The sequence below is a fragment of the Oryctolagus cuniculus genome, chromosome 1 (genome assembly GCF_051225735.1).
Source record: "Oryctolagus cuniculus isolate XC-2025 breed Fujian yellow rabbit chromosome 1, ASM5122573v1, whole genome shotgun sequence".
Taxonomy (NCBI): Eukaryota; Metazoa; Chordata; class Mammalia; order Lagomorpha; family Leporidae; genus Oryctolagus; species Oryctolagus cuniculus.
Genome location: NC_142867.1, coordinates 62,110,142 through 62,128,533, shown reverse-complemented (window position 1 = coordinate 62,128,533; position 18,392 = coordinate 62,110,142). Strand labels below are relative to the sequence as shown.

General features: G+C 38.8%; 1 protein-coding gene across 1 annotated transcript; it reads left to right on the top strand.

The window, feature by feature from the left end:
* The first annotated feature begins 10,190 nt into the window (after nucleotides 1–10,190).
* On the top strand, nucleotides 10,191–11,174 carry OR51T1 (olfactory receptor family 51 subfamily T member 1). The gene has a single exon (XM_008267888.4). The coding sequence runs from the start codon at nucleotides 10,191–10,193 to the stop codon at nucleotides 11,172–11,174; it is 984 nt and encodes a 327-aa protein (XP_008266110.1).
* Nucleotides 11,175–18,392: the final 7,218 nt, after the last annotated feature.

Here is an 18,392-nt window from a genome sequence, read left to right as displayed (position 1 = left end):
ACACTTATTTCCCCCTCCCCAGTCTCTCTCCACACATCTCTCTTTAACTCTGTCTTTCAAATACATAAATAAAAAGTTAGAAAAAGAAGATGGTTCTTATGTTGTGTGGTGGATTGGACTAACACCTGCAATGTAGGCATCCAATATAGATGCTGGTTGTAGTCCTGGTTGCTCCATTTCTGATCAAGATCCTTGCAAATGTGCCTGGGAAGATAGTGGAGAATCCAAGTGCTTGGATCCCTGTCTCTCCACTTTGCGAGACCTTGATGGAGTTGCTGGTTCTTGGGTTGGGCCTGGCCCAGCTCCAGCCATTGCATCCATTTGGAAAGAGTATCAGAGAAAGGATGAGGATGATTCCCAACCCCAGCCTCCATAACTCTGTCTTTCAAATAAATAAATAAAAACCCAGAACCATTCATTCTTGAAAAACTCATACAGCTAAAGTCAAGTAGACCATTATTCCACCATGGTTTAGACTGGTTGACAAATTAGTGCTAACAATGGGCACACACTTAATTTGAGATGGAGGAGGAAAGGGTATCTCTCTCTCTAACTATTTCTCTTGCTCTGTTTTTCAAATAAATAAATGAAAATTTATTAAAAAGGTTAATTTATTTGGGTACAAATAAATTTAGAATGCCATGCATAATTTTTTTCATAATATGCATTTTCATGGACTTTGTGAAGATCCATCATATGGTGTTGTTTCGATAATTTTTAGTTTCCTAGATGATAATCAGGTGGTGTTACTAAGGAGAAATCTGATCTGGAGATCAAGAAAGAATTCAGCCTGAAGATTTGGAGTTAGTTAGATTAAGGAATAGGGGAAAAGTCCAAATAAAGGACACATAACATTTTTTTTTTTTTTGACAGGCAGAGTGGACAGTGAGAGAGTGAGACAGAGAGAAAGGTCTTCCTTTTTTTTTTTTTTTTGACAGGCAGAGTGGACAGTGAGAGAGAGAGACAGAGAGAAAGGTCTTCCTTTTGCCATTGGTTCACCCTCCAATGGCCGCCGCGGTCCGCGCGCTGCGCTGATCTGATGGCAGGAGCCAGGTATTTATCCTGGTCTCCCATGGGGTGCAGGGCCCAAGCACTTGCACCATCCTCCACTGCACTCCCTGGCCACAGCAGAGAGCTGGCCACCGGGACAGAATCCTGCGCCCCGACTGGGACTAGAACCCGGTGTGCCGGCGCCGCAAGGTGGAGGATTAGCCTATTGAGCCACGGCGCTGGCCAAGGACACATAACATGATCTCTGAAGAAGAAAAATCATCAACGGAAGTTGAGGACTGGAAATTAATTAGGAGAAAAACCAAGCAAATCTAGTGCCCCAGAAACCAAGGAAAGAATGTAATACCACAATGTGGAAATTTCTCACTGTATCTAATCCTGTTGAAAAAGAAAGGAAGAGGGGGCCAGTACTGTGGCTCACTTGGTTAATCCTCTGCCTGCGGTGCCAGCATCCCATGTTGGTGTCGATTCTAGTCCTGGTTGCTCCTCTTCCAGTCCAGCTCTCTGCTGTGGCCTGGGAAAGCAGTAGAAGATGGCCCAAGTCCTTGGGCCCCTGCACCCGCATGGGAGATCAGGAAGAAGCACTGGGCTCCTGGCTTCAGGTTGGCGCAGCACTGGCCTTGGCGGCCATTTGGGTAGTGAACCAACGGAAGGAAGACCTGTCTGTCTTTCTCTCTCTCTGTAACTCTACCTGTCAAATAAATAAAAAAGAAAAAGAAAGGGAGATAAGTAATGTTCTTTGCATTTAGCAATGAGCAGACATTGGTGACATCTGCAAACAGAGTTTCAGGGGATGAGAAAGAACACTTGCTGAAGTGAATCTAGGAGAGTTAGGTCACGGTGTTAGCACTCAGAGAAAAGAATGAGGGAGTAATGAAAAGGGCATGAAACCAGGGTAAACTTTTCTTTCACTTTTTAATTTTAGAGGAACGATTGTAAAAATTAGGAAAATAAAATATAGCTGTATGTTGATATAGCTGGTGATACACCATTCGTATAGCACTGGGATGGGTTCTGAGTTTGGATGGGTTGCCATCACAGGGATGCACTATGAAAATTCAGGTTCTCTAGAATATAGAACAAACAGCAAATACACATAGAAGCCTGAGTCCATTCAGCCTTTTGCCCTAGGAGTATATTCAAGAAGAGAGATGGTCATGTCTCCAGAGAATCACTCAAGAGGAAATGCTGGAAGAGAGTGCTCCTGGTTTTAACCTTCTGTGAAGTTGTGGTTGTCAGCACTAGAAAAGAGCCTTGTCTCCCAGACCAAGTTTTCAGTGAACTGGGGAAAAATGTTCAGCCTTGGTATTTAACCTTCCTTGAGGACGCTGTCACATTATGCCCACAGTATGGGCAGTTCATAGAAAAAGTGTAAAGGTCAGGTCTGAGTGGCGGGAGCAAAGGGGGTGTGGCCTACTGAATTTGGACAAATCATTGTCCTTGTAGATATAAGTTGATCATCTCATTAGAACCACACAGGACTTCAAAACATCATAATCAGAGAATCTGGATTTTGTGTTAGTTTTGGAATTTGTCTACTTTGCCATCCTCATTCTGATTCTGGAAGTGCTGAGCTGATCTTTTGGACTAAGCTCCCAGCCTGCCAAATGTAGTGTTTCCTTTGTGGTCACTAGTGCCTAAGAATCAATTTTCATTATTCTTCTTGCTGATTTTCACTACCCCTGATTCCAACTAGTGCATCATCATTTCACCCTTGGCTTGTCTGGGACCTGCTTCCAATTCATCTTTATATAACCATTAATGATTAAGTTATAAGTCACAGGGACAGATTCACAGACTCCATTATCTGGAGTTCTGCAACAGCCACCACTTGCAAGTCATTGGGCTAAATGGGCTGAAAGATGAGTGATTGACCCAATAAAGAATTTGATCAAACTGTATAAATAATACATGGGTGGGTATTCAGATAATTAAACATAACACAAATAGTCTTCATGGCTTATAAATGTAGAGAAAGATAATTTTCATAATCAAATATAAAGTGAATAGATGAATATTGGTTATAGATAAATTTATTGAGTATTTATTATTTGCCTAATAGTTAACTATAGTTACTGAAAAGTACCTTATTTTTATTAAAGGTAACATATTAATAGGTTTCAAGAATGTGGAAATAGACACTGAGGTCATTAGTCTGTCTATCACAATTGGTCTTTGTAAAGATTTTCTTTTACCTGCAAGCACAGGAGCTGTTAGTATCCATGTACTCTGATGAATACAAAATACTAGAGTTTTATGTCACTAAAAATTATCTTTCCTCCTCCATCTCACATCATGAAAGTATAGATATTATGCCCTAAAGATCATAAATAACTCTCCCCACACACATTATGTTTGTGCTTAGTTTAGGTTTTCACTTGATGATATTTCCTTTCTAGTTACTATTTTCAGTGTTTACTACCCACATGAATATGTAATGTCAAATTTTTCCTTAATATACTATTCTGAGAGTCAGCTAACTTCTAGATGTTTTCAAATGATGTAAATCCCTACTGGATGAAGAGGTCAATTGAGGTTATTTTTTTCCCTTTCCTTTAGATATTTTTAGCATTTCATGATCAGTAACAGAATTATTGCTTCAGGAGGCAGGGTCATTTTTTTTTTGTATTATCAGATCATGAACTTGAGTGTTAGAATAATATTTAATTCACTTCCTCTTAAGACTACCATCTCAGTATTTAGCACCACTGATTGCAATTGAAGGTTGTTTGGTTAAATGAGTCCTTGTCTTTTTGCTTAGTTAAACCTCTATTCCACTGCGTCATGACTCAGTCAACGACTGATAGCAGTATAGTATCATTGGTAGACTGGCTGTGATTTTCATGATCATATTTAATGCCTTGATGCTTTTGGTTTCTTATGTTCTAATCTTTGTGGCATTGCTTTTTTACTATTTGGCAGTGTTACTGAGGAAGAGAGGCTAAAGTCTCAATACCCACCTCACATGTTTACAGCACTGCTGTCTTATATACCCCTCATTGACATAATCCTGATTTATCACCATGAGATGTGTGTATTCTCAGTAACACACACACATGCACACACACATGGTCAGTATCAGCCTTCAGGTCCCTCCTGTGCTTAGTACCACTGTGTATAATGTTAGTACCTAGCAGATCCAATGGTGGATTCTCCATGTGCTCTGTGGTGGCACGACTGGCCCTTAATAGTGTTTACCACTTCTGTTCAAATGCAATCAAATCACAGAAGAGTATCAAATGCATCCCTGAGCAAAGAAATTCCTGCACAAATGGAAATTCTGTACTTTTCTGTTTAATGTAGAATCTACACATAGATATAGAGCACTTGAGTCTTTGATAGTGAACATGTGGTACTAAATTTTAAATCTTATTTAATTTTAATTACTTTAAATAGAAATTTAAATAGTTATAGTTAGCTAGTAGCAATTGCATCATATAGTACAAATCTAATAGATGTTGACATGCCGTTGCATACTGATTTGGATGAAAATAAGAATTTACATTACATAGTATGATAAAAAATTGATCCTTCATACCCCAATATGTTATATAGCAACTTCCCAATATTTATATATGATAAAATTTTATTATTTTGATATATAGTACTATAAGTTTTGACAGATGCATGGTCATATACCTACACTGAAACCAAGATACTAAACAACTTTTTCACTCCCTTAAATTTTCTTATGTTGTCCTTTGTAGTCAGCTGCTCTATTTACACTCAATCCCTGGAAATATTTGGTTTGTTCTCCACCCCTATAATTTTTTTTCTAGAATGCCACACAAATGGTACTCTCCAGTATCTGTTCTTCTGAGTCTAACTTCTTTATTTTTGTTCCAACCTACCCTCTCTCTCCCCCAACCCTCCTTCTTTTTTTATTTTTAATTTTACAATTAGATACTTTACATTTACTTTATAATCACAAGCTTAACCCTGAGTCTAACTTCTAGGTGTAATGAATTTGAGATTCACTCATGTTACAAGTAATGGAAGTTAGGCCGGCACCGCGGCTCACTAGGCTAATACTCTGCCTTGCGGCGCCGGCACACCGGGTTCTAGTCCCGGTCGGGGCGCCGGATTCTGTCCCGGTTTTATACCTACCTTCTCATTATATCTGAATGGTTCACACTAAGACAAGGCGCATTACTTGATGTGTGAGTTTATGAAGTTACTTAATCTCTTTAGTTATTCAGCAGAACAAGCGCCTTGTCTTAGTGTGAACCATTCAGATATAATGAGAAGGTAGGTGGGGAAAATGTTTCAAAGAGTATAAAATGCCAGAGAATATTAGATATGATCAGGATCTTTTATTTACTATCTACTGTGATGAGTTGGATTTTGATAAAAGTGAGGGTTAAACCAGATGTAGGCATGTAGTCAAGAATCAAGCAACTTATAGGATGGATTAATTGAGGACCATGCATTGAAAACACATTTCCTGAAAGTTTGAAACTGCTGAGGATAGCATATTAGTTAAAGAGCTTTGGAGATAGATAGACATGGGCTTGAACAGCCGTTCTGTAATTTTCTAGCTTTTACATGGATTAAGCAATTCAAAATCTCTCTAAGCTTCAATTTTTTCAACTGTGAAATAAAAAAGAATATTACTTAACCTATAAGATTGATCATTAATTTATAGAACAGTGTATTCAAAGAATATAGTACAGTTTACATTTTATATTATAGAGTCATCAGATATTGAGTTACTTATGCTTGACAGGAGGGTGGGCTACATATGTGGCTCAAATAGAAAGGTTTCCTTGCAGGGGTCCCTGTGTAATCCAAGGGCCATGAGAATGACTAGAGGAATGACCAGAACTGTTAGGAAGAAAACATTGAAACCGGAAAATAGAGGGGTGACTCTTTCCTCTTCTAATCCTGCTTTGACATTCTGGAAGACTTTCCGACTGAGAATATATGGCCTAAGGCTGGGTAAAGAGGAATCGGTGTACTTACCTGGTACTGGCAGGCCATTTTTGCAGACAATATTACTGTCAGCCCCTAGGGCCAGAACTCTGCTCCCAGTTCCTGATGGATGGAGTTTGCTTAGGCCCGAGAGCAGGGTTTGACACTATGTCTGAGTAGCTATGGAGTATCAGATTGAAATGGGTCCCATCACTCTTCTTCTAACCAAATATACTTATAAATAAAAATCGCTTCCTGTTGCCTGGTGACTCCACTAGGCTGCCTTAAAAAAGCCTCTATCCTTGGAAGCTGGCTTAGTCCCTGTTCTGTGATGGGACTGGAAGAACTTGATGGTGTTTCCCATTGATGTGACCAGGTAAGGAAAGTGCATATTTGGGAAGGGACAAAGGAGAAGGAATTAAAGAATGAAGAATGGTAGAAGAAGGGGGGAAGAAGAAAAAGTGATGATTCAATGGAAGTTAAAAGTGAGGTGGATGAAAGAATGGCAGGGTTCAATGGGACCTGAGAGAAAGTGAGATAGGAAGACTCACAACAGGAAGGAAATGAATGGAAAAAGAGAAGAGGAATCAGGATTCAGAACTCTTCCTGTGGCTGTGAGTGTTGAACTTTCTGTTACGCCAGATCATCCTAGGAGCTGGTATTGAGAGGTGAAAAACATACCTGATAAAACTTTCATGGAATCCACACTCTAGACAGGAAAAATGATACGTGTGTACATAAATTAGCAGTATTGGCTATGGTCCATTATTTAGAAACAAGTCAAAGCTCCAAGCATTAAATAGTGCAAAGATTTAGAGGTAGACGGAAAGTTTCAGCTTGACATGTCTTGGAGGTTTCAGAGCAGATTTTGAATTGTGGAAGGAAAACAATTCAGCGTTATGACCTAAGTTAAATACCACTAAATGAAGAGGGTAAGTCCATGTAACTACTGATACCTGAAAACATGGATGTTGTTCTTTGGATGATTAAGTTGAGTTGGATGTGTCTTATTCAAGCCATTTCATCTCATCTAGCCTTTTATGTAAGAGTGGACAAATGCCATCTCCTACCTTGCCTGCCTGATACAGATTTGTACCTGAAAACAGAGAGCATAAGTTTATTATTTTGGTTAATCAGCAATGTAGAGAAAACCTTGATGAACTGGGCTCCCAGCTCCAGAGTGGGTAGAGTCACTGAATCCAGAATCTCTGTACTTTCTGTCTGTTCATCTCCAGTCCTTAAGGAAAAGTCACCCAGCATCAAAATGAACCACTGTCTTCTTTCTTCCTACCCTCTCACATTATTCAGTGTATTATTGTGTGTGTGTGTGTGTGTGTGTGTGTGTCTTGTATGAGCTACAATTTTAAACAGAAAATAATTGGTATCTACTCTATGGGCATCTTATCTCTTGATTGATCTTCTATTCTAAAATTCCTCTGCATATGCAGATACACACAACAAGGCTACAAGCAGACATTCATGCATACTTTTAAACACACCTGAACTCCACAAATAATCTTCTTTAGACATACAGTTCTATTACTGATTTCTCATACCTTTCATCTTCTGAATTATAGGTAATTAATAGAATATAGGAATTTTGTATTATAAGAGAAGAAAATCACAATGGCCAACTATCCAAATTATCTCACAAACCTGGTCTTTATGATGGCTTATATTTTATAATAAATAATGGACTTTGGAGTTAGTAATCTGGTTTTTAATTCTGAATCTGGTCTAACTCTTTTATATTGGATACATTATGCAAAGCACTCCTGAAAAAGGTTCAACAGATATTGTGTTGCAGAGAGATTCCTGGACAGAACCACAGAAAAATAAATTCAGGTGGTATCTATGTTAATTAGGCTGTGGTGAAGAATGGTTTAGAAATTTTAATAGCCTTCTAATTATATGTATGGCTATTTGGTCTTCCTTCATTTCCTCATGATAGTGGTCCCCTAATAATGTTTTCCTTTGGTTTCTCATTTCACTCAATTCCACTACGTCCAGAGAATTTTGAATGCAGATATTGTTCTTTACCCTCTTAAGTCTCTCTGACCCTCAGCACAGTACCTTGTATTAAAATTGTCACTAAGAGTTCAGTTCAACCTTGGATAATGGAATACTATATATTTTGGCAGAGAAAGCAGTTAGTCTTTTTTCTCTTATTGGGATAACAAATGATTATTTCTATTACCATTTTCAGTAGACTAGAGGAGAGAGAGAAACATGATTAGTATTTCTGCATATTAACCCTTATATGATGAAGGGCCAAAGCTATTACTAGCAAAGTCTTTGTGTTTACTTTGTCACTGGGACAAGGAGTCTGGTCTATTAAAAGGTGAGGACTCAGGGCTGGCAATGTCCACACAACAAATAGCCTTCTTGTTAGTTCTTTGTTAATAAAAATTTAAAAATTAGCAAAGGTGATTTTTGACCAGCAGTCAATAAACAAGCCCTGAAAAGAATTGCATTCATCATCTTAAATATAAATCCTATGCTTCTGCCTCCCTACGGTATCATTTCTGTTTTCTTTGCAGCATCATTCTGCGACTTTCTTACCTATTAAACTAGTTGACATTCCAGTCTGTAATTTCACCTCAGACTTTCTGTTGCTAAATTGCTTTCTTTTATTAATCCCTGCTTCCAACCCAATCATGGTTTTTCCAAAGGTATTCATCACATGTTGCTGCACACTTCCTATCTGTTTCACTTGTCTGTGGACGGCCTGAAGGTCATGCCCACGTGAACACAGCCAGGGCTTCAGCCAGGCCTTCGAAGAGAGAACTTCACTAATTTACCTGGGATTAATCTCTCCATAGGCACATTTGGTTTCCTCTACAAGATAAGGAGAGAAAAGTTAGCAAAATGCAGTCTGGTCCTGAATCCTCCCAGTAACATAAATGCTGCAAGTATTCATAGCCCCACTAAGCATAGACAATGAAGCAAGGTGTGACCTCCACAGAGACTCACTGAATTCTTTTTTTTTTCAAGATTTTATTTATTTATTTGAAAGTCAGAGTTACACACACACAGAGGAGAGAGAGAGAGAGATAGAGAGAGAGAGATCTTCCATCTGATGGTTCACTCCCCAATTGGCCGCAACTGCCGGCGCTGCGCCAATCCGAACCAGGAGCCAGGAGCTTCTTTCGGGTCTCCCACATGGGTGCAGGGGCCCAAGGACTTGGGCCATCTTTCACTGTTGCTTTTCCAGGCCATAGCAGAGAGCTGGATCGGAAGTGGAGCAGCCGGGTCTTGACCATATGGGATTCCAGCAGTTCAGGCCATGGTGTTAACCCGCTGAGCCACAGCGCTGGCCCCAACTCACTGAATTCTAATTGTTATTTTAGCAAAATATCAGCTAAGCTTATACAGCGAGTTATTTCATCTAGGCCTACCTACTAACCCTGGATCAGGATGCTTAGGATTGTATATTCCAGAATAATGTTTGGAAACCTTTATAGGAGTCAGTGTAGTAGTCTACTCACAGTGAATGGGCTGAATACCACATGGCAGATATTCATGGACAGAAATAAGTACTGCAAAGTATAAGATGGGAAAAATAACAGGACTCTATTTTGGCAAACCTGGAAAACCATACAGAAGAACAAAAATAGAGGACAGGATGAGGCCAAGTCTCATAAATATGTGGAGTAGAGAGGGATTAAGTATGGAAACTGTATCAGTGTGGGATGGAATAGAAAAACTCAGGTACTAAAAGGAGAGTGTGAAGAGAGGGTGGCTGATAATTCAAGATTAAGGACAACCATTAATGCAACATCCCAGGCCAGCTCCCAGTAAGAACATGGTGGACCTTTACAGGTGCCCAGAGTGGTTTTATGTACTTCTTCCTTACTTCTGGGGCAATTTATGTAGCTTGGAGATCTAATGCAAGACCCATCACAGTGTAATTGTGACTGTTGCAGGTTTATTGATATGTGGGCATGTGTGGCTTAAGTCTACAAGCATTTATTACTTCAAGTCAGGGTTATTCTGGGCAATAGTGTGGGGATGAGCCTAGGAAGAATGATAGTTATAATCATGAGAGTATTATAGAGCAGGAAAATGGTGTCATGCTCTAACAAAAATTCTATCAGACACTGTAGAATTATACATTAGATGGAGTGATTAAATTGGGGGTTTTGCATTAAAAATTGTGTAATTTAAAAAGGATTCATGAGAGCATTAGGACTTTTTTTTAAAAAAAGGATCAAATTATAGATACCATCATTATTATCTTTCTTTTCAGGGTGTGTCCTCAACTCACCATGTTAATTTTCAATAACACCACATCATCTTCCTCAAACTTCCTCCTCACTGCCTTCCCTGGGCTGGAACTTGCTCATGTTTGGATTTCCATTCCTGTCTGCTGTCTCTACACCATTGCCCTCTTGGGAAACAGCATGATCTTGTTTGTCATCATCACTGAGCGGAGACTGCACAAGCCCATGTACTATTTCCTGTCCATGCTCTCAGCTGTTGATCTGTGTCTGACCATCACAACCCTTCCCACGGTGCTTGGGGTTCTCTGGTTTCATGCCAGGGAGATCAGCTTTAAAGCTTGCCTCATTCAAATGTTCTTTTTGCATGTCTTCTCCTTCCTGGAGTCCTCAGTGCTGGTAGCCATGGCCTTTGACCGTTTCATGGCTATCTGTAACCCACTGGAATATGCAACCGTGCTCACAGACATGATGAGTCTGGTCATTGGACTGGTCATCTGCATACGAGAAGTGATTTTCATGTTCCCCTGTGTGCTAGCCGTGAAGAACATGTCCTTCCACGAAGGGCAAGAACTTTCCCACCCATTTTGCTACCACCCAGATATGATCAAATATACACTTTCCAACAACTGGATCAGCAGTTTCTGGGGTTTGTTTATTCTGCTCTACCTGAATGGCACAGATCTATTGTTCATTCTTTTCTCTTATGTCCTGATCCTACGTACTGTTCTGAGTATTGTGGCCCCCAAGAAACAGCAAAAAGCACTGAGCACCTGTGTCTGTCATATCTGTGCTGTTACTGTTTTCTATGTGCCGATGATCAGCCTGTCTCTGGCGCATCGCTTCTTCAGTTCCACGCCAAGAGTGCTCTGCAGTGTTTTGGCCAATATTTATCTGCTCCTACCACCTGTACTGAACCCTATCATTTATAGTTTGAAGACAAAGACGATCCGCCAGGCGATGTTACAGCTGCTCCAGTCCAAGGGTTCGTGGGGCCTAAATGTGAGGGGTCTTCGAAGAAGCATGGACTAAAGGGGAAAAACTGCCAGCATGTAAAGTATACACATGTAAAAGAGGGCTTTGGGACAGCAACATTCTCAGGCATTTTGGTTACTGGGTTACTGAGGCAATTTCAACTGAATTATAGGAGGGAAAGACAGCTGTATTTTGTTCCTGGTTTTATCAAAGTTTTTTAAAAAAGTGCAATTTAAAATGACCTTAGTTTTGTACACGTCCCTCAAACATTTAAAGCAATGACATAGACTCCTACATGCACACATTACAAAGCATAATAAGATCACATTAATCCAATGGAACAATTTATCAGCTTTAAAACAGTAATTCTTAGATAAAAAATAATTGATAATACTGTCATTTTTGCATTCAGCTGAACAAAATCATTTTTCCCTGGAGTCAAATTACCCAGGGAAGAATGACTTTTTTTTTTCAAATAGCTTATAAAAGGAGACGTTTGCATACACCAATAAATTTGTAATTAAAACTTTAAGGAATTTTTGTACACTGGATTCAGTTCCTAGAGTCACTTCTAGAGAGCACTGTCTCTTCATAGATATATGCCCTGTACCTCTGTCTTTTCTTTAATCCTTTCTTTTTTTTTTTTTCCCTTTCTTGACTATAAGGATACTTTCAGTTCTAACTGCTACTTTGCGTACAGCATATAAATTACACATTGCCTTTCATTATTTTCCCATTGCCTAGGTATTTTTTTTTTAACAATTCATTTATGTATTTGAAAGTCAAAGTTAGGGAGAGTGAGAGAGGGAAAGACAGAGAGAGATCTTTCATCTGCTGGTTCCCTCCCCAGATGGCTGCAATGGCGAAGGCTGAGCCAGGAGCTTCCTCCAGATCTTCCAAGTGGGCACCAGGGATCCAAGTGCTTGGGCCATCTTCCACTGCTTTTCCTAGGCTATTAACATCAGAAATGGAGTAGCCAGAAGTCAAAGCAGCACCCATATTGGCCCATATTAGATGCCAGTGTCACAGGTGGTGGCTTTACCTGCTAGCCACAATGCAGGCCTCTTGGGTATCCTAATACAGCTCTGATTCTGATTTCACAGCTCTTCCTCAGAGCTAACACTGACTCAAGACTTCCTTTTTCTAAAAGCACTTGCTGTTGGGTTGTCAATTTCAACCTGGTATTGCTGCCCCCACTTTCTAATGTACTTGTCACTATAAAATCACAAAACGCTAACATGAACTGATGTGAATATATTTGTGGCCATTATTTGCTTTGCGTAGTGTGAATGTTTACACACTTCACTCAGAAATACTCATGTATTTGAACACAGGGTAATACCTCAAAAGCTGAATAATCTTTTTAAAGTTAAGAAATTCTGAATTTCAAGGGTTTTCGATGAGTGTGAAAATGTGCAATCATTTTATTTCACTTTTATGACAGTCAATGCTTAAGGCGGTGTGCCATATGTGTTTTAATCTTTTATTACTCCAAGTGTACTTTTCTTACCTGGATTAACATATTATCTGCCTGTTCAACATCAAACACAATTTCATTAATGAAATTCTTCCATAAAGTAATTGTAAAGAAGATGTGAATTTGTGTTTTGTTATTTCAAGCAGTGAATTTAATATATGTGGAGTTTTTTTTTCTGATTAAAATGTCATATAGGCTACACACAAGTAAAATTTGTGACTGTAGTGAGATATACAGAAAATTATTTTCAAAAATATTCCAATCCTAATGACAGATTATATAACATATAACCTAAACTTTTTTGGCAACATGTTCATATTACAAAATTGGCAAGGATGGGCTAATTCTAAGTTTTACATTTTGTTTTTTTACTTGAAAAGCAAAGAGACAAATGGACAGATACAGAAATCTTCTGTCTGTTGACTCATTCTTCAAAAGCCCCACCAGACAGGACTTGGCCAACTCAAAGCCAGGAACCCTAGAAAACCAATCTAATTCTCCAATGGGAGTAGCAAGGACTCAACAATGTGAGCCATGACCTGCTCCTTCCATGCTGCACATTATCAAGAAGCTGGAATACAACAGGAATTGAAGTCAAAGACTTGAACCAAGGCACATTGATATGGGATGAAGCTATCCTATTTGGCATCTGCTGTTGCTCCAAAAACTTGCCTCTCCTTTTTTTTTTTTTTTTTTAACTTTGTCTATCTGAGTAAGTACTCACAAGTAAAAGGTAGACGAGAAACAAATGATTTAAAATACCAATCATCTTTTGTTGATCATTTACCTCTTTAAAATATAGAGCCATAAATGTATGTGTATGATTTTATATTGTATAACATAAAGATATTTTTGCTAGTTAAAATTAGATCCAGCTTAGTTGGTATAATTAACTAAATAAAGGTTAAATTTATTAATGCCTAAACATCCATGAGCATTATTACTTTATAACAACTATTTTAGGGCAATTCATCAAAAATATCAGTGCTTTAAAATTATTATTATTTCTTTTTTAAAAAAATCCCTCCCATCTTTTACAAAAATCAGTAATCTCTACGTTCTCCTGTTAGTAGCTATGGCTTCTTGGGAACCCGGAGTAAATAGAGAGAAAAAAGCTGTTTTTTTTTTTTTTTTTCTTAAAGAATGTAGTCAGACTTTATCGTCATAATTCAAGGTTTGAAAACCCCAAGGGAAAGAATTTGGCCCTATTTGATTGTTAAGAGATGAGAAAAGGCCGGCGCCTCGGCTCACTGGGCTAATCTTTTGCCTGTGGCGCCGGTACCTGGGGTTCTAGTCCGGTTGGGGTGCCAGATTCTGTACCGGTTGCTCCTCTTTCTGTCCAGCTCTCTGCTGTGGCCCGGGAGGGTAGTGGAGGATGGCCCAGGTGCTTGGGCCCTGCAACTGCATGGGAGACCAGGAGGGGGCGCCTGGATCCTGGCTTCGGATCGGCACAGCGCTCGCTGTAATGGCAATTTGGGGGGTGAACCAACGGAAGGAACACCTTTCTGTCTCTCTCTCTGTCTAACTCTGCCCGTCAAAAAAAAAATTAAAAACTAAAGAGATGAGAAAAGAGGTAAGATTGTTAACCAACTCATATTTGATGATAACATTCTTTTAAAATCAGAAATCAATAATTCCCACAAAATTGAATGATAGCATACATAATAACAAACATAATGTATCTCGAAACACCTTAAAGAAAACTAGCAACTGGAGTGGGATTACTTCCAATATTCAGTTCCTTTAATATATTCATGGCCTGCAGGGTAACAGGAAGTCTACTTCCATGTGTACTTATCTTGTGCTGCAAGCAAGGGTATCAGTGTGTCTTATTTTTATTTTTTAATTATTATGAATTTTTATTGAAAGAGTGGTAGAAAGGGAGGAAGAGGCAGAGTTCTTCACTCCCTTAATGCTTTCAACACCCAGGGACAGGCCAGGCTGAAGCCAGGCCAGGAATGCTATCCAAGTCTCTCATATGGGTCACAGGAACCTCTATACTTGGGCTGTTTTCCAGGCACATGAGCAGGAGCTGTGGGAAACTTGGAGTAGTTGGGACTCAAACCAGAACTCTTAATGGAATTCAGACAGCCAAAGTGGCAGCTTAATCCACTGTGCTGCAACTCCCACCTTAGTATCAGAGAGTTAATTCAGTATTTTAATAATATTTGTGTTGTATAACTGTGCTGCACACCTTGTCAATACTCATAGCAGTTCTACAGGCACAGATGTCTTAGTCTAGACAGCCCTCAGCCTGGGAACTATACTGATTATCCGATGATTAAGAAGGATAATAATTAATCATTGATAATACATTGCTGAAAAAAATAATTTTCTTCCCCACTTCTGGCTGACTCTGCCCCATTTTCCCCCATATCTTTATTCTTAACGCAGTTTTCCTAGACACTTTCACAAATTTACTGCACTAGAGTCCAAATGTGGCACCTGAAAGAAAATGCCAGCAATGAGAATCTGTGCCACTAGGGTCTCAAACCTGCTTGCCAAAGTGGTACACAGATGCAAAAAAATTGACGGTCACATAGAAAATGAGCACAGTACAGATGTAAGTAACATAGGCTTTCAATCACTCTTTATGGGATCCAGTTCCCATTGCTGCCATTGCTGTTCTCAGGATGAACACATAGGACCAGCAATGAACATACTGTCTGACATTACACAGAAGGTGACAAAGAAAGCCTGGGAAAAGCTGCCTGTGTTCTGACTGGAGGTCAGCTTCATGCCATGCTGCTGGAGACAATAAGAGTGAGAAAGTTAACTCTTCTGTATGTTAATCTTTTAGGAGTAAAAGGAAATGGAGACCCTAACAACATGCTTTTCATGAAAAAGAGCGATCCCATTTTGTCAGCTCTGGCACTGGTGAGGACAGAATTGTATCTCAGAGGGTTTCCTATATGGCTGAAAGTTATGATAAGGAATACTGAGGACTCCTTATCTGTGAATCCATGGATAAAGAACTCTTGAACTAGACAGGTATTACTGGAGATTCTCATGCCATTGAACACAAACATCCTCAGCATAGTGGGGAAGAGGGAAAGGGGCAGGCCTAGCACAGAGATAGCCAGCCTGGAAAGAAAACAGACAGGGTTCATGAGTGAGGATTCAGTCTTGAACACAGTAGAACGGTGCAGTTGCCCAGGATGGGTGCCAGGTATCGAAGGCACATGGGGATGGAGATCCACACATGAACACGATCCAGTCCTGGGATTGACAGCAGAGGAGCTGAGAATTTTCAGAGTCTGTTGGAAAGCATTCATTCCCAGATCTGAAATGAAATGTCAGGGTGGATCTGTTGTGCTCATCATCCTCATTGCAGCACACTGTTCTGTTGAATATCCTGGCTTACTCTGATTTTATAGTTGCCTCATTTGTAATTTTTCTTCTTTTGTTTACATTCTTTCTTTGTACTTTTAAGATATTTTTTATAAAAGTCATATTACATTTAAAATTTTTCATTTTTAATCCAATAACCACTTTTCTTTTAACTAGGAAATTTAACTCATTTAAGATTACTATGGTTTTCTCATCTTCAGAACAATTTCTGCAATTTTATTTCTCACCTCCTAATCTTTATACTTTTATTCCCCATTCTATTATTTTCCTTTTATTTGAATAGGTCAAATAATATTCTGGATTAAAAATTGCTTAGCTTGTTGTGAAAATTTACCCCAAATTCAGATCCATTTTCAAGCTTATTTTTCTTTGTTGATTTCTTTTATTATTTATATTTTTCTTACATCCCACAAGATGTGAATCCATAATTAAGTTTTATAATTTTGCTGCTTTCATTGATATTTGTTGTCAGGGGTATGTCTGATAATAATCTAGGAAGAATCTTGTAGCTTGGTTCAAGTGTAGACAACAATCTGCTTTTCTAAGTTCAGCTTGGTGACTTCTGCAAGTAATGTTGATTATTCACTATTCAGCCTTCTTTTATAAATTATTCACATATAATTTTGGTTCCTCTAAATGCATAAACTAAGAAAATAATTGTAGAGCAAGGTGATTACTTGGTGGCTGATCCCAAGAAATACCCATAAGGGAGAGGAATAGTTGTATAAAGAAAAAAGTGGGAAGTAAGTATTTTTATTGAGCAAGTTACCATGAAATCTTAGTTTTTCTGGGTAACTCTGGCAGACAGTTTAGAATATGCCCTCAAAGCTTTTTCCCCTTAATAAGGACATTAGAATATTTCTGTTTATGTTTGTCAATTATTGGCGAGGGCTGTTCCAGGTGGATTTTATATCTGCAGCACATCTGGATTGCTATATACTGACTGGCCTTCACATGAAAGCCTCAAATTAAATAATTGTGTGTATTAGAATTTAGAAGTCAAACTGGCTTTTCATACAATGTTAAGTCCCAAGAGGATGGGATAGATTTGAAAAGCATCCTCTAGAATATTTCAGAATTATTATTATTATTATTATTATTATTACTATTACAGAGGCGGGGAGAGAGAGAGAGAATGAGAATGAGAATGTATCCCCATCCTCTGGCTCATCCCTCAAATGCTTATAACTCATGGGGCTGGACATGAGCTGGGAATTCAGTTCTGGGCTTTCACGTTGGGGAGAGGAACCCAACTGTTTGAGCCATCAACTGCTGCCTCCCAGGGCTTGTATTAGTGAGAACATGCAGTTGGGGGTTAGAGTTGGGACTCAAGCTCAAGTACTCTAATACGTGACATGGGAATCTTAATTAACGTCTTTCCTGCCAATTGGGCCAGATAACCAACCTCTTCCTTCTTCAGAGAAATTTATACCTTGTATTTGAGCCTTGTTATGTATTTTTATGTCATTCCTCTTTAAAATTGGAGAAATTGTTAGTTTTTTATTTGAAAAAAAAAAGTGACTGACACAAAGAATAACCCTAAACAGCTTCTAGTGAATATAACAATTCTAGCCATGTATGCTGTAGAAGACATGCAATTTTGTGATAGCTGCTTGGAATTCTAGTGTGAGGTGCCTGCTCATATCTATTTCTTTTTAGCCAACATTAATCTAATGATACTGACTAGAAATGGATCATAACAATAAGTGGAATTACAAGCAACCTATTTTCTAGATTATAAACTACTTTCATAAATATGTGACATTTGCATGGCACTATTCCTATTGTGTGGATGATTAGAGAGAGATGAAGAAAAGTCAAGTGGTATGGCTTGGAATTAGAACTAACATGTTCTGATTACAGATATCCTGTTGTTTCAGCTCTACTTCTGCATCTCTAAAAATGCTGCATGCCATATTTCTTCTTTGGATGTGATTTCTAATATTTATATTTCAGTTGAATAATCTCCCACTGTTTCATCTCTAGCTCCTGTTGCAATACCCGAGTATCAAAGAGTTAATGTATCAGCCCCAAGATAAGCCCTTTCTGTGTAAGGTTATTGGGAGTTCCCAGAGGATACTGTTTTAAAAATACTCCCAGGGGTCTACACTCCTTAGGAAAACAGAAATAGAGACATTTAGATAAAGTAGAGGTCAAAGTGGAGAGTTTTTGTTTTTATTTTTCTTGGACTTATTGAGCATCTGGTTCCTGTAAGTGTAAAGAATGAAAAATCCCTTTGGCAACCTAAAACTAAGCTTTGTTAAACAACTTATATCTGAATAAATGACTGTGAGGAGGAGAAAATAGTTGCTTTGGTGTGTGTGTGTGTGTGTGTGTGCGCGCGCGTGCTAGTAAGTGGAAGGTAGATGCTCTCAAGGTTAAATAGGAAACTTAATCATAGGATATTTTACTAATACTCTAACAGTACTTGATTCCCATTCATATGA

What these genes read in the sequence shown, in the direction of transcription:
- OR51T1 (XM_008267888.4), top strand. Translation starts at nt 10,191, where the DNA reads ATGTTAATTTTCAATAACACCACATCATCTTCCTCAAACTTCCTCCTC.